Source organism: Microtus ochrogaster, chromosome 4 (assembly GCF_000317375.1).
Source record: "Microtus ochrogaster isolate Prairie Vole_2 chromosome 4, MicOch1.0, whole genome shotgun sequence".
NCBI lineage: Eukaryota > Metazoa > Chordata > Mammalia > Rodentia > Cricetidae > Microtus > Microtus ochrogaster.
In genome coordinates, this window is record NC_022011.1 from 55,312,820 (window position 1) to 55,329,221 (window position 16,402).

At 35.4% G+C, this 16,402-nt stretch overlaps 1 protein-coding gene across 1 annotated transcript in view; it reads right to left on the minus strand.

Annotated features, from left to right (window-relative positions):
* Positions 1 to 16,402, minus strand: part of Lrp1b (LDL receptor related protein 1B) — a 1,800,012-nt gene that overhangs the window by 162,997 nt on the left and 1,620,613 nt on the right. The window contains exons 64-66 of the mRNA XM_026778709.1: positions 13,384 to 13,500; positions 13,147 to 13,266; positions 11,677 to 11,796 (exon numbers count right to left, since the gene is read on the minus strand). Coding sequence (XP_026634510.1) covers positions 11,677 to 11,796; positions 13,147 to 13,266; positions 13,384 to 13,500 — 357 coding nt within the window. The remainder of the gene's footprint in view (positions 1 to 11,676; positions 11,797 to 13,146; positions 13,267 to 13,383; positions 13,501 to 16,402) is intronic.

A 16,402-nucleotide genomic window follows, 5' to 3' on the forward strand; every position in this document is an offset into this window, starting at 1 on the left:
TGGGGGGAGGAGAAGAGGGGTGGGAGGAGGGGGAGGGAAATGGGAGGCTGGGAGGAGGCTGAAACTTTTTTTTCCTTTTCTCAATAAAATAAAAAAAAATGAAAAAAAATGACATCTTGAATTTTGCAGACGAATGGATAGAATTAGGGGGAAAAACATTTTGAGTGATGTATCCCACACCCAGAAAGACAAACATGGCATGTATTCACTCTTAAGTGGCTATTAAACATATAAAGAAATAGAATAACTAGGCTACAGTCCACAACTCCTGAGAAGCTAACAAGGGGGACTCTAAAAGAGACATACATGGATGCTCCCAGGAAGGAGAAAGAAATAAGATCTTCTGAGTAAATTGGGAGTTTGAGAGGGGGGAGGAGACTATGAGGGAGCAGGGTGTTTGAGCTTGTGTAGATACAGAGACAGGGAGCAAGGAAAGAGGTATCTTGATAGAGGGAGCCATTATGAGGTCAGGGAGAAATATGGTGCTAGGAAAATTCCCAGGAATGCAAAAGGATGACCCCAGCTAAAACAGCTAGCAACAGGAGAATGTACCTGAACTGGTCTTTCTCTGTAATCAGATTGATGACCACCCTAATTGTCATCATAGAATCTTCATCCAGTAACTGGTAAAAGCAGATGTAGAGATTCACATCTAAGCTCTGAGTGAGCTCCCAGAATCCTTACCCAGTTGACATAGGAAAGGAGGGATTATATGAGCAAAGGTGTCAAGATCATGATGGAAAAACTCACAGAGACAGCTGACCTGAGCTAGTGGGAGCTCACTAACCTGGACTGACAGCTGCACAGCCTGCATAGACTGAATTAGGTCTTCTGAATATGGGTGACAGTTGTGTGACTTAGGCACCATTTTTTTCTTAAAAGCAGAAGCATGTTTCTGCTTTTCTGAATACTTGAAAATCTTTGCTTTTATCTCAGAAGACAACTAAAGTATGTTGATTGAGCTTAACCATCTTCTTTCTTTTGAACCACTTAATTCCTGATCATCCAAGACTTCTTAATAAATGAAAATTATAAACTATTTTTGTTCTGAACTAATTACCTTAAATCACAAACAATCAAATGTAGCAAGTCATTTAGTGACATTTATATTTATAATCTGTTCTGAGGGTCATGGTATTTATAATAGGAAGGGATATGTTCTCATTATAAAATGGAAAAAGTTATATCTATTTCCAGTTTCTCCTGTTTCTTTCCCATGGCTTTGTTTGAGTTCTGAGAAGAAACATGTGTCTTAGCAGTGTCTACCATTTCCCAGCTTCTGGTCCAATGATTTATGCTGCATTTTGTACTTAAAGGGATGAAGGCAGTGGCTATTTTTTTTTAAAAAACATAGATTAGTGTAACCAACTCTCATCAGAGAAATTTCCTTTGGTACTAGTAGTGATTAATACAGAATTTACAACTAGTGAAACTGTAGACAATAAGAAACTATGGTGTTCTTAATGCCAAATAGGTACTCCTTACCCACAAATATCAAGACTCACCACAGAAAAGGGAGCAGATACATTGTAGGGGACAGATGCACCGGATGAAGTGTTTTCAGGACATGACCTGCAGTTGCACACACATACTCACAGCATTTGTGGATGCATACACAGGACCTCCACTAGATCAAGTCAGCCAAAATTGCAGCATGGGCATGGGAAGGACTTTCAATACCCTAAGACTTGCCGAGACCATATGGACAACTGATGATTGCTACACATAAGAACATACTGGTAGCATTATGTAGATAGAGTGAATTTAAAAAGTAATGACATGTAATTCAAACAAATGTTAGTGGTAGGAGATATACAAAGAGCTAGAGGTGAGAGAGCAACAGCGGGTTTCATCAATAGACAATATATTTATGTGAAATTCTCAGGTAGTATTTTAATTACATGTGTGTAAACTTTAATAAGATAGAATTTATGCATTAGAAAGGAACATTTGGACCAACAACCTCAAAAATAAACTAGAACAAGAGAGTAAAACCAAATCTCAAGAAAGAGAGAAAACAAAAAGAGCCCTCATAAATCATGAGGCAATAATTTCAAAGACTTTAAATTCAATCATAGGAAAACTTGCTGGCCACATACACAAAAATAAAGAATTCAAGAAAAAATAAAAATGGTACAGATACTCCACCAAAGAAAATATAAACATACATATGCACACGAAGTGATATTCACAACATGCCATTAGATAAAAGAAGCAAAAACAAAACAACAATTTATCATTACTATACTTCTAGTAGAAAGACAATGATTTATGGTACCATTATTACCAGAGATGAGGGGCAATCATTCAATCACTCTCAAGCTTCAAAAAAATCATAGAAAATGAAGCCACATATTTATACATATGCATGGAATATATAAACATACATATATAAATATATATTATCCAATGTTGTGAAATTTGCAGTTTTAATGTAGTTCCTTCTGTGCTTTAAGTAATAAAAATAACTGTTTGGATGTTTCAGTAAAATTAGAACGAACCATTCATTTCAGTGTCACGAAGATTCATAGAAACCACTGACACACTTAGGAGTGGCATTTTCAAGGGTTATCGTTTGCTTCCTATTCATATATGTTTGTATATTTTAGTCCTACTAGTTTTCTGTGCACCCAACATAAAATGAGAGTAGAAGAGATTTAAGGGAATCATTCGTGAATGGAGCAGCAGAATTTAGGAATGATTTTTATGAAGTCACACAATAAGGGTCTTCAGCATTCTTTCCTCTGAAAAGAAAGCATATGTCCCATCATGTGATTTGGCAGGCATGTAGACAGCTCTGCATGCTTCCACACTCTAATAATTTAGGTCTGTTTTGCACTGTGATAGAGATGAAACCATAAAGCAGAAAAACTACATATGCATGTAAATATAATGTCAGTGCCCTGAAGTCTAGAATTATGGAAGACATATACTTGAACAACCAAAATAAAACATGTGTTTATTTTATTTTTTTCACTCACTCCTCACTCACTTTTGTAGAGACGATACAGCAATAGGTGCTTGATATACCTTAGGAAATAGCAAGTATTATTTAAGTTCATTATTTGATAAGAGCTACAGTATGGCTCATAGAGACCTTTTAAAGGGCAACAACATAAAAGGGCTTTCAACATACACTGAAAACTCAGCAGAACATATATTATAATTTCTATAAGTGGTGTGAAGCCTCTCAGAAGCTATTTGTATCAGGGCCACTAGTGTGAGAAATGATTTCATTTGCTTCTACACAAACAAAATACTACAATTATAAGATGTCATGTCATAATCAAAGATAGCAAAGTACAAATCATGTTTAAAATACAAAAGCTGGGAAGCTTCAGGAGAGATATTTAAATATAAATAATAGAATTAAAGATATAAGCCAGGTAAAGAATGAAAGAATTTCAAACTCATTGCCTGAAGGATGGTGATAAAATAAGTTACTTAAAAGTCTTGAAACAAAGAAATTTTTACCCAATGGAAAATGTTAGGTTGATTTATATTTTATTTAAAAAAATACATAGCTAAAACTATCTCTAAATTACATAGAATAAGTTTTATATAAACAATAAAAGTGTGTCTTCTTTGTGTACAGTGAAAACAGTACAGATGCCCAATACAACTGACCTCATGACCTAAATATAAATGAATTTTGTTGCAATAATGTATGACATATGAAAATGTGGGTATAAGACTTACTTAGCCCCTTCTTCAGTTGTAACTTGGAAATACAGCTGATTTTATTTAACCAACATGTCTATGAATACCTTGTCAATAAGATGATAGAAATAAATGAATATATACACTAAGCCAAAACATGGAATTAGTGAAAATTTCAACCCATACAGTTGAAAAACAAGCTAACAAGTATTTTTTTTTTTACCACATCCATTTCACTCGTGGATGATAGTCATAGCTCTTGTCAATCAGCTCACATGTAGATTTCTTAGAGTATATATGCAATAAATATGTGTTATCATATTGTAACTATGTACTCTATCCATATACATGTTAATTCTCTGTGTATATATGTTATATAAATAAACCCTATTTATGCAATGCAGCAATCCACACATTAAATTGATTCACCTGCATTACAAAAACTTGTCTCACAACTTGTTTCATCTATAATACAGCTAAAAAAAATATAACTAAGACAGTATTCCTAGAAAAGTTTGAGGGGAAAATAAAATACCTGACTCATAATTTAAATATATCTGTTTTTATTTATTCAAATTTTCGTTACCTGCAATCTAACATATCTCGTTGCGGAAGATAGCATTTTTACCAAATATTATAAACTGGTAGAAGGTCACCTGACTTTAAAACTATCACACTTTATCTGTAATGTGTGACTATTATTAATAAAACTGCTCTGAATATTATTTGAGCTAGCATCCTTGTAGTAGGATGAAGCACCCTTTGGGTATATGCCCAGAAGTGATATAACTAGGCCTTAAGATACTTTGATTCCCAATTTTCTGAGAAACAGCCATATTGATTCTTAAAGTTGCTGTACAAGTTTGCACTCCCACCATCAGTAGAGGTGTGCTCCTGTTGCTCCACATCCTTGCCAGCATGAGCTGTCACCTGTGGTTTTTTTTTTTTTTTTGGTTAAACATACATGCATCAATAAATATAAGCTACAGAAAAATTAGACTTATACATAGAAACTATATGATTATCTCATTAGATGTAGAAAAGGCCTTTAGCAAAATTAAACATCACTGCAGATTAACAGTCATAGAGAATGTTGGAATATAGGGTATGCATTTCAAAATAATAAAGACCACATATGGCAAGACTATAGGTAACAGTTTGATAAGTAGAGAAGCATACAAAGAACTTCTACTAAGATTTGGATTAAAACAAGGATGTCTACTCTCTTCACTCTTGTTCAATATAATACTTGAAGTCTTAGCTAGAGTGGTAACAAGTGAAGAACTTAAAGAGATACAGATATAAAATGAAGGAGTCAAAAAAAATACTAATTTGCAGGTCGTATGATTATATACACAAAAGATTCTAAAGACTCCACACAGAACTCTCTTATATCTCATAAGCACATTCAGCAAAGTATCAGGCAATAACACAGAAAAAAATCAATAGCTTTCCAAAAACAAACAATAGGCATACCAAGAAAAACAGGAAAACAATTCCATTCCTAGCAATCATGATTTTATGGTAAAAATAGCCACCATACCAAAATCAATCTACATATACAATGCAATCCCCATCAAAATTCCTAAACAATTATTCACATAAATTAAGAAAATAATTATATTTCATATGGAAACACAAATGATAAAAATAGCCAAAATTGCCTTGAACAATAAAAAATATTTATCATCATTCCAAATTTCAAGTCACTATAGAGTTATATTAACAATACTAGTTTGGGATTTGAAAGTCTTGGGCCACTTCTAATTGTTTCTCTCTACTTCATGCTTGTGACTGAGATTTGATCTATCAGATTGCCTACCTCCGATGGTGGACTAGCAAAACTTATGCTTCTAAAAAAGGTTAGACAACATAAATTTAATAAGTTGTTTCCGGTCGTTGTGTTTCATCACAGCAACAGAAAAGTAATACACAACTCTTAGGTGTAAGAACGTAAGGCCTACCAGTCCAAAAGGAACCAACATGGAGTCTGCCTGGAGCTGTCAGAGGTTCTGACTGTGACTAACCAACAAGGAGCCACAAAGTGGTGTTTCCTGAGTGCCTAGCACCAGGGGCTGCCAGAAGTCCTGATCATGCCTAGCCAATGATAGACCAGTAGACATGTTAACAGTCAAGGGATGAGAATGCCTGAGTGCTGAGGGTGGGGCACATAAGTTTTCCCCATTGTGAAATAAATGAGTCTTCTTATATCTTCTACCTGACTGCTGGTGTCTGTGTTTGTTGATGTCACGACTTTTTGCCCCCTCCCTCGAGGAAAACGTTAGGGCCCAGCAACTCTTGGGTATATTCCCATATGAATATATATCATATTATAGAGATATCTAACCATCCATGGTCAGTGATAGTCTATTCAAAATAGTCAAAATAGAAAAAAAAAGATATCCTTCTACTGATGACTGAATAATGAAAATGCTGTATACTTACATAATAGCATATTTTCAGTTGTTAATAAAAAGGAAATGGAATAACTGGAAAAAATCATTCCACTGATGTAACCCAGAACCATGTAAGATATATGGCCCACATAAACAAAACACTATTGATCAAAAATTGTAGTTTTGACACACAGTAAAATTATATAAACTTCAGTGAACAGTAGGATTTTAAATTTCTTCTGTTTTTTCCTGAACATCCAGAAAAGCCCAGCCTCCATTAAAGGAAGACAGGTGAGCTCTGGGGATGGATATGTCTTAGCACTTAGGCAGGGAAGGAAAGGATGTGAAAAGTAAAATTCACAGTGTGAAAAGCCATATGTCATAGGCAAGATCGGCTCTTTCCTTTTACTTGCCCTTAAAAATACTTTACATCATGCTAACCTCTTAGAGAAGTTCAGTGGGCAGTCATTTACTGTAAGAAAACATTCAGAAAAATAGGAATATCATTTTGAAGGGTAACATTTTAAATGGCACTAAGAATAAACAGTAACTTACTTACAAGGTCCAAAGTCCAGGAAGAGCTGACATCTCAGACTAAATTCCACCTCCTCTCTCCATTTACTTCCATCGTTTTCTACACAAATATTGTGCATAGTTGTGATGACTAAAATGATTATTGCCTTGTCTTTATCATATGTCACAGAATATTAGTGAAAGAAAATAGACACCTAACAAGCGTTGATGCTTGATCCTCAATGTTATTTTTGTAAGAATGCATCTAGGTTTATTTAAATATGACTCTAGAAACTGTATTTTTTTTTACTTACACATAGACGTTTGCCAAGTATTAGTGACTAATATACAAAGAAATTCAACCTCCCTTGCAGTTGCTTGATTTCAGTAATATACAACACAGGCATACAGGCATAGTGCTAAGCAAACCTAAAACAGTTGAAAATACAAGTGAGGTGTCTTGCATGAAAATGCTACCCCAAATTTTATTTAAATGGGGTTTTATACAGCAAAATCTAATTAAAAGTAGCTCCCAGGAATCTGAACTTTACTTGCTACTTAGTGTTTTTTTTTCTATAAGATGAAAATGCTTACTTCATATGCTACTGTAAATCTTCCTCTGATTAATACGAACATATTCACAGGTTACTACCTTGCCACTTTAGAGAATTAAATGTTTGAAAAGAATGAGAAAAAAGGCTTGTCAAAAAGGTTTTTCAAACAAACCAACCAACAAAAATCACAGAATATGAACTGCCCAGTGATAATTTCTAAGGAAACAACTACACCAACTGCACATTTTTGTTAAAGTAAATTGGTTTCTACATCAATTCTGTTTAAATTCCTAGTAGACAAGAATCTATTTCCTCATAGTTTACTTCAGATCTCTCTAGAGTCTAGGATATTTGGCAGGTTACCTGCCTTCTTGTGTGGTCCCAGTTAGTTTCTTGAAACATATTCTCAAACTCATAGTCTATTTTATTCAGGAAAAAAGTAAAAAGAAGCATCAACAAATAACTGCCCAGCCTTCTAGTGGGCAGACCTTCAGTAAGTAAAGGTCAGTAAAATGTTGGTAACCTGAATATCCCAACACTACAGAAGTGGTTTCACTTTCTTTAACACACACACACACACACACACACACACACACACACACACACACACACACACTTAAATATGCAGAGACAGCTTTCTGTCATGGCTGCACAGACAGAAAAGACTGAGTTTCACAAAACGAATAGGTTAAAGAAAAACATGCTAAATGCATAAAAAGCATAACCCACAACCAGGCAGTGGTGGTACACACTTTTCTCTAACCCCAGCACTTAGGAGGCAGAGGCAGGCAGATCTCTGTGAGTTCGATGCCAGCCTGGTCTACAAGAGCCATTTCCAGGACAGGCACCAAAGCTACAGAGAAACCCTGTCTTGGGAAAACAGACAAACAAAAAAAGGAAACAACAAACAAAACAAAATAAAAGAAAGAGTATAAACTGCAGTAAGACACAGCAACACTGTTGAAATATTACCGGAACAGCTAAATTTTCTTTGTACATAGTAAATAATGTTCCTCCTTACCAAACTATAAAAGCATTCATTTTTATTATAGGTATTTGAGTGATTAGAAATATACGATACTAAATTATTACCTTTAAGAATTTCAAATTGCTGGAGCAAGAGTTGCATTGGGTAGGCTTTTTAAAGAGAAACACGAAGCTCTGTGATTGTGTTTTAAAGTTTTAGAATCAAATCATCAACCCCCAACTCCACTGGGAGATGAATACCATATAAGGTGTCCAGAAATGTTATATTATCCTCAGGATGTTTTAAAAATTATTCAAAGTAAAATAAGTATAAGATGAGAAACAGTAAGGCAAGATGCCTTTTTGTAGGAACAATAACAAGCAAGCATCTGTGAAAGTTCAAGAGGTCCCATGTACCAGTTGAAACTTAAGATCAGAGTAGGGTGTGAATACATATGGAAGCTTGAGCTTTTACAATGATGACTTAGTTCTCTGAACTCTATTGCACAGGCTAGGGTCCAGGTTTTCTAGAAATCTCTCAGAGTGTTTATGGATAGACACATGCCTGTTTTCCAACAATAAAGTCCTGCTATCAAGTTTCTCTAAATATCTTAGAGATGCTACGATCTTTAACACAGCTGCCTCCAGCCCTACCTTGGAACCTTACAATGAGAATACTCATATCACATGTTTGCTATCTAAAATATACTGCATTAGTTTGTAATGGTTATTAAAATATAAGAAATACAGATTCACATCACTAAGTAGATGTCACCATTCATGTGCCATCCCTTTGAAATTTCCTCCTTGTGGAATAAGCATTTGCAAAGGGCTATCGTAAATTGGAGGAAATTCACACTTGGTTGAGTACAACTATCATGTAGTACATTGATCTAGTTACAGGCATCTGGGCAGGAGCTGAATTTCATTCCTCAGCCTCAATTCAGGACCCAAAGCTGAAGTAAGTACAGTTCAATTTGTAACTGGTTATACGGTAAATGCAGTCCTTTCTCTGGGTTTTATTAAACCTAATAAAAATGAACACCAAGCAAAATGTTTACAACACAGGTTTATTAACTGTTTTGTCTTTACTAAATTTTTAATAATTATAATATATAGAACTAATCTTCAGCAAGTAAATAGATTAATTACTTGTTTATTCATATTTATATAATGATACATCACAAAATATTGCTTCCAAATTAAAGAAACTATGAAGCAATTTGTGAAATTTTATTTGTGTTTTTCTATGTGTGCATTTATGTTTGAGTGACTGAGCAGACAAGTACGTGTGTGGAGGCCCGAGGGCCACTCTCTCAGGAAAGGCATTTATCTCATGCAATATCCCCTGTGAGATTCAAGAACAGAACTGTGGTCATCAGGCCTGTATGCAAAGTACTTCCACCCACTGCATCATCTTTCTGCTCCTTAAGTCATAATCGCTATCCATATATACATGTTTTTTAAGTTATTCATTTCCTATGTATTTACTTTATATTTTTAATCTGTTAATTTCTTACTTTTCTAAGGCATAGACAGCTTTGCTGAGAACTGCTGGATGATGCCAAACTGGGATGCTTTCCAAGGCCTTACATAGGGATCCCTGGAATAATTTCACCCTTACAAAAGGATCCCTGCCCTGAAAAACATTGTGGTCCTGGCAGTGTGTAGCAGCTCTCAGCACAATGTCACTCAAATTTCCTGACCATGTTTGTGATGAGGGATTCCCCTCTGTATGCTGTGAATACCATTGGTGAATAAAGAAACTGCCTTGGCCTGTTGATAAGGCAGAACTTTTAGATAGGCAGGGAAAACTATTCTGAATGCTGGGAGAAAGGAGGCAGAGGCAGAGAGAAGCCATGAAGCTGCAGCCAGAGACAGACATGCTGAAACTTGGCTGGTAGGCCATGACCTTGTGGTGATGCACAGATTAATGGATCTGAGTTAAAGTAATATGTAAGAGTTAAACAATAAAAAGCTAGAGCTAATGGGCCAAGCAATGATTGAAATAATATAGTTCCTGTGTGATTATTGTGGGGCTGAGCAGCCGGGTACCAACAAGTGGATTCCAACAACATGTTTGAAAGGAAAAAAAAATCAAAGCACAGGACAATCCATTCTATGTTTTTGGTTGAATATGCTCAATGGAATAATCACACTCAAAAGAATAAAGCTACTGAAGAAAGATCAAGTCTTGTTAGTGTGATGAGCACAAGCACTTTTATTTCTGATAACTAGTCGAGAAATGTTTTTGTTGAATTATATAATCTTTCAAAACAAGATCATGTTAAAATTTCAGGATTAAGCTATAGAAATTACACTCTAGCCAGTAAGTAATTTAAATTTAATACCTCATCTTATTTGCCTTGATTAAAAACCTTGCAGAAGGCAACACAGCTAATCCGCCAGTGAAATTAACTTGCTTATCAAAGCCCCTAATAATGGGGGAATTGATGAACAGTATGGGTGGAGATGTTATGATTAACTGTGCATACTAAGTGGTAACTGACAATTATAGAACACTATGGTAAGCTACAATGGTTGTGTGCTGTGAAGACAGGTCTATGGAATTCTTTTATTTTATTTATTTATTTTTTTTTTTTTTTTGATTTTTCGAGACAGGGTTTCTCCTTAGCTTTTGGTTCCTGTCCTGGAACTAGCTCTTGTAGACCAGGCTGGCCTCGAACTCACAGAGATCCGCCTGCCTCTGCCTCCCGAGTGCTGGGATTAAAGGCGTGCGCCACCATCGCCCGGCTTGGAATTATTTTAAGTAAGTGACTTAACACCTGTCCTTTTTGCTCTTCTCTATAAATGGAATTTCAGAACCTTATGATTTTAATTCTCTTCCCAATGAGGAATCTTTGTGAATGAATTTAGACAATTCTGAATCACTTGGAAGTCCCATATTCATTTCGCACAATTTCCATCTCTTCTAATCAATTACTGGTTTAAATGCTTTTTCTTCTCTGAATGCCAAGTTGACATATTTGCCTGCAAAATGGGTGAAATTAGTATTTAATAAATGTTGATATAAAGAGTTGGACTTAAGAGCAGCGTTTCATCCCTTCTCGGTCTTGACATTTTTAAAACAGGATACTTTGCAGTAATCTATGACTATAATCTTCATTCTAAATTATAAGGAAATGTTGTACTAGAAGATAATTGCAAATATTAACATTTCAAAAGAGTTTTCACAATCATAGTCATCTATTAAAATGGACTCAGTATTTTATTCACTTTCTTATTCTTCCATTATGTTTTGATTTACCCCATGATTTCTCTAAACAGCTCATCATTTGCATTTACTTCCATCTTATGCTATGCTTTCTGTAAACAGCTCATCAGCTGCATTTCATTCCATTTTAATCTGTGCCTTTATTAAACAGGCCATCCACTTCATTTCCTTTCATCTCAGCCTGTTTTCTGTAAATAGCTCGTGTAAGTTCGCAAGGACTCAGCACAGAGGAGCTAACTTGTCCGTGTACACTTGCTGCTGAGCTGTGTTCAGTTTTTTTTTTCCCTCTGTGCTCAGCTCAGATTATGGCACCAGTGCATGGAGCTGACCTTTGTGGCTGCAAAATACTCACCACAGTTGGCCTCATCAGAGGCATCAGCACAGTCTGGGTCCTCGTCGCAAACCCACAGTTTGGAGATGCAATGCTTCGTCGTCTTGCATTGGAAATAATCAGGAGAGCAGCTGTTTTCAGCTTAAGATAAAGACTATCTATTAATGTGTGACATTCAGCACAAATGAATATGTGATTTATAAAAAGCAGTTAGACAAGTACTTGAGATGCCCAATGCATTAATGGGTACTGAGTAGAGAAAATGTACGTTTTAATTCCTGTAATGTGCACCCAATTGCCTTCCCCATTGGAAATACAAAAGAAAATATATTTTTGTGAAGATATCTGAATGAAACCAACATTTTCAGGAGAGCTACACATTATATATTTGTAAACCACTTTCTAAGATGGAGAATTCTGTCCTTCAAAATAGATTTTCAAACATGGTTAGAGTTCATCCTGATTCATTTTATAAGCCAAAATGATTAAACGTGGAAGATGACACATGAATGAGGAGATGAAAAGTCCAAAAGTTTAATAACGATCCTCAGAAATAGTTGGGCTTTTGGAGGGAGTAGTAAACACTTGATTCAGACTGTAAACTTACGGCAACCCTGGTCACTTTACTGCAGCCACTGCTAGAGTGGCCAGTTGTGAGAACAGGTCTAAACTACTCAGATCACAGTGCGTCAATCAAATGGCTGAATGACTGAACATTATTTACTGAAAGAAGCTTTATAGAATGAAATAAAAATTTATCAGGACAAAAATATTCACAGTTTTATTGAAAACCTCAAAACTGACAAGTGCTTCATCTTTTGGATTTTGTGTGCGTGTGTGCATGTGTGTACATGTGGGTGTGTGTATGTGTGCACACATACATAAATACATGACTGTCTATCCATTTTTCCATGTGGAATAAAGCCATTTGCCTTCTTTTATTGTATTTGATGTTTGGGTAGAGTTGGAAGTACAATATGACAAGAACAAAATAATTTACTCTTGTTCTTTTTAGTAGATTTTAGGGATTACTATCTGAAGCAGTATTTAAAACTAATTGTGCTTTGATATTGCATAATTTCAACTGGTATTTCATGGGACAAAATTTCCTAATAAAAATGGAACTGATTATCCATAACTCATTTATCAATAATCATAAAGTACTTATACTCAAAATGGGAGAAAGTCAGTTTATGGAAAAACGTCTTGTAATTGACTGTTATGTTGTTATAATGATAAGGGTGAGTATATCCTGTTCCTGTCTGCTGAAATCTCCAGGTAGCTGTTAAAATAAAGATTATTTGTATTTTTTCATTTTCTCTGTTTTATGTAGAACTTCATAAATAAAGCAATGTAATTGAAATAATTTAGTCATTTCTTCTCCATATTATTCCTTTGTTTCTTTACAGTGCATGACTTTATGAAGATTAATTTTGAATCGAGTTTCAGTTAGCATTCAGTCAACAAGACCTGACATTCTGTGTGACTTACGACAGTCCCTTTCATCTTCCTCGTCCCCACAGTCATCTTGTCCATTGCATCTGAGGTTTACAGGGATACATTTCTGGTTCTGGGTACACTTGAACTGACCTGGCAGACAGACATGCGTGTCTACGACAAAGAGAAGAAACAATGTGAACTGAGACTCAAGTCTGCATTGACATCAGTGCAGTCAGGAGCAATCAAGACCTAGATGGATGCGCCCAAGTCGGGACTTTAATCACCTACCACAGTTAAGTTCGTCTGAGTTGTCTCCACAGTCATTCTCCCCATCACAGATGAAAGCGGGCAGTGCGCAGAGTCCTGTTCCACACTGAAACCGTCCTGGCTGACATTTAAATTCAGCTGGGAGAGAAAGCGTGCAGGTGTTGTAGATGACAATCTAAGTTCCTCAGGTCTTACACGGAAATTTTCTGACACTGTCATTGGTATTTTGCAATGAATAGATGTTGAGCATAAAGCGAAAGCCTCATATCTAGAGATCTACTGGCTTGGTGAACATCTAAGTCATGGGCAACTCAGATGGCCTCCCTAATTGCACTCATAAACTCTTTTACCAGAGACACAAAACTGCAACATGCCAACTATAACTAAAAAAACAACAATAATGATAATATAGTGGACTACAGTTATAATCTTGGATCTGGGATAGCAATGACAGGTTGAGTCCTGAGAAATGTGAGCCAGGCAGCCCAGCCTAGTCTCAGAGTTCCAGGCTAAGAGTCCCTGTCTCATCTGAGGATGAAATGCAATATTGACCTCTGATGATCTTCCTGTGCACATATCAACACACATGCATTTGCACATAAATATGCATGCATATATACAGGTACACATACACATACACACAAGACACACACACACACACACACACACACACACACACACTAGCAGAGCACTCAATAGTAGTCTCAGCTCAGTGCCAAGCTGTTCTTAAACATACCAGAATAAAGAGATTTTACTCTAGTTCCATGTTTTAAAATATTATTTCTTCTTTCTGCATTGCTGCCTACAAAGTACTTGTGGCCTTAACATATAGTCTTCAATGCTAACTGAATACCTCCGGTGCAAATCTCATTTAGAACATGCTGTTTTTATATTAATTGCATATAATATTTTGATGTCAGAACTATTTTGCATACCATTCTTATTATTATACTAAACACTTTATAATTGGTAGCACTTTCACAATACGTTTTCTTGTATATAAGAAACAGTTAAAAATAAAGATCTACTACGTGTTTTCTGTGTTAGCTACTAGAGTAGACCTATCAGCGAAGATTTTTATTTATAAAAATTATAGCCTTTCACATGACCAATAATATGACCATTTAAATATATAGAAACCAAGTGTTGTTGATATTAACAGTTCAGCCTAAGAGGTATAACTTTCCAGAGGTAAACACCAGGTTCTGACTCAGACCTGACTCTGAAACAGTCACACAATTTATATTGCTCACAGGGAAACACTATTTGGAACTCATGGTTCCAATGGCATATTAATTCCTGACAGATAGGTTATTATTAATTTCTTTATTAACTCAAGTTGGGGAATAAAATATAATTGAAGTTTTAAACTTGATTCAGGATAAGAAACTTGATTATGGATAAGAAAGTGATCTCTAAAGCATAGGTAGCAAGAGCAAAATTAGACATGGTCATGACATCAAACTACAATTATTTGTAAAGAAAATGAAACAATCATAGTAGGAGAGACAACCTAAGAAAGGGAATAATGTTTCAAAAATATACATCCTAATCATGGCCTGATACACTAAATGCATGAAAAAATCAACTCAAATATAAATTAACAAATTAGAAAATTTTAAGAGTGGGTTAAATGCTTAAAAGAAAAAAGTATAAAATACATTACAGATTTCAAAGGTGATAAATATTAAAACTATAATGAGATACCAGCTCAAATTTATCAAAATATGTATTTTTTTGGGGGGGGGATTTTTCAAGACAGGGTTTCTCCATAGCTTTTGGTTCTTGTCCTGGAACTAGCTCTTGTAGATCAGGCTGGCCTCGAACTCACAGAGATCCGCCTGGCTCTGCCTCCCGAGTGCTGGGATTAAAGGCGTGTGCCACCATCGCCCGGCAATATGTATTATTTTTTTTTAAAAGCAAAGTTTTCAAAGTTTGGGCAAGTGTGGAGAAAAGGACTGTAAACTCTTGATAGCAATATAAATTAGTACATAGGACAGAAATTTACCGGAAACTTCTTTAAAAGTGAAATAGAACTGGCATGGTATTAGGTAGTTCTGATATAAATGGACGTGTACAAAGGAAATGAAATCAACGTGTTGGAAATTTGATGCCATGCCTGTATTTGCTGCAGTGTTACAGTGTTTATGGTGGTACAATAGAGCATCACCGTATGAGTACACAGAGAGATAAACAAGGACATGTCACAGATAAACACTGAGTCTCGTTCATGCTTAAATAAGGAAGAAATCACATTTGTGACAATTTTGGGAAATCTAGAAAGCATTCATCACATCAAATGGTCCAGGCCAAGAAAGAGCAAATACTCTTTTATGGCATTTATATATGATGTTTTAAAACAAACAAACAAACAAACAACTCATCCAAACAAACAGTAGAATGGTAGTTATTAGTGGTTACAGAGTGAAAGACTTGGGAGATCTTGGCCACAGGACATAAAAATTTAACTAGACAAGAAAATTAAATTCCAAAGAACGATTACACATTGTAGCCACTATATTTTTTACCAACATGTTCCACACTTGACGATTTCTTACAAATATTCTCCATGTTTTCAAAACAAAGAAAATAATGAGCACATAAGGTAATATACATGCTAAATGGCTTCAATTAGCTATTTAATATATCTGTCACATATATTAGAAAATATACATGTCTTCATTATATATATATATAAATTTACTTTTTATTTAAAATAATATATGTTAATACTAATGATTAACCAAGATAAGGTTCCTTCAGCAGCAATGTGCCTTTTCTGAATTGTTCAAATGAACATAAGCACTTGGCTACATATAATTCTGAAAGTTTGCAACTGGGAGAAACTCTTATTAACTCTGCAGTTAACTCTTCACACAAGTGGATTACAACATGATATTTCAAAGTTACAAATAGAATTCAGAAGGTACAAATATTTGGTTTTTTTTTTTTTTGATTTTCGAGACAGGGTTTCTCTGTGGCTTTGGAGCCTGTCCTGGAACTAGCTCTGTAGACCAGGCTGGTCTCGAACTCACAGAGA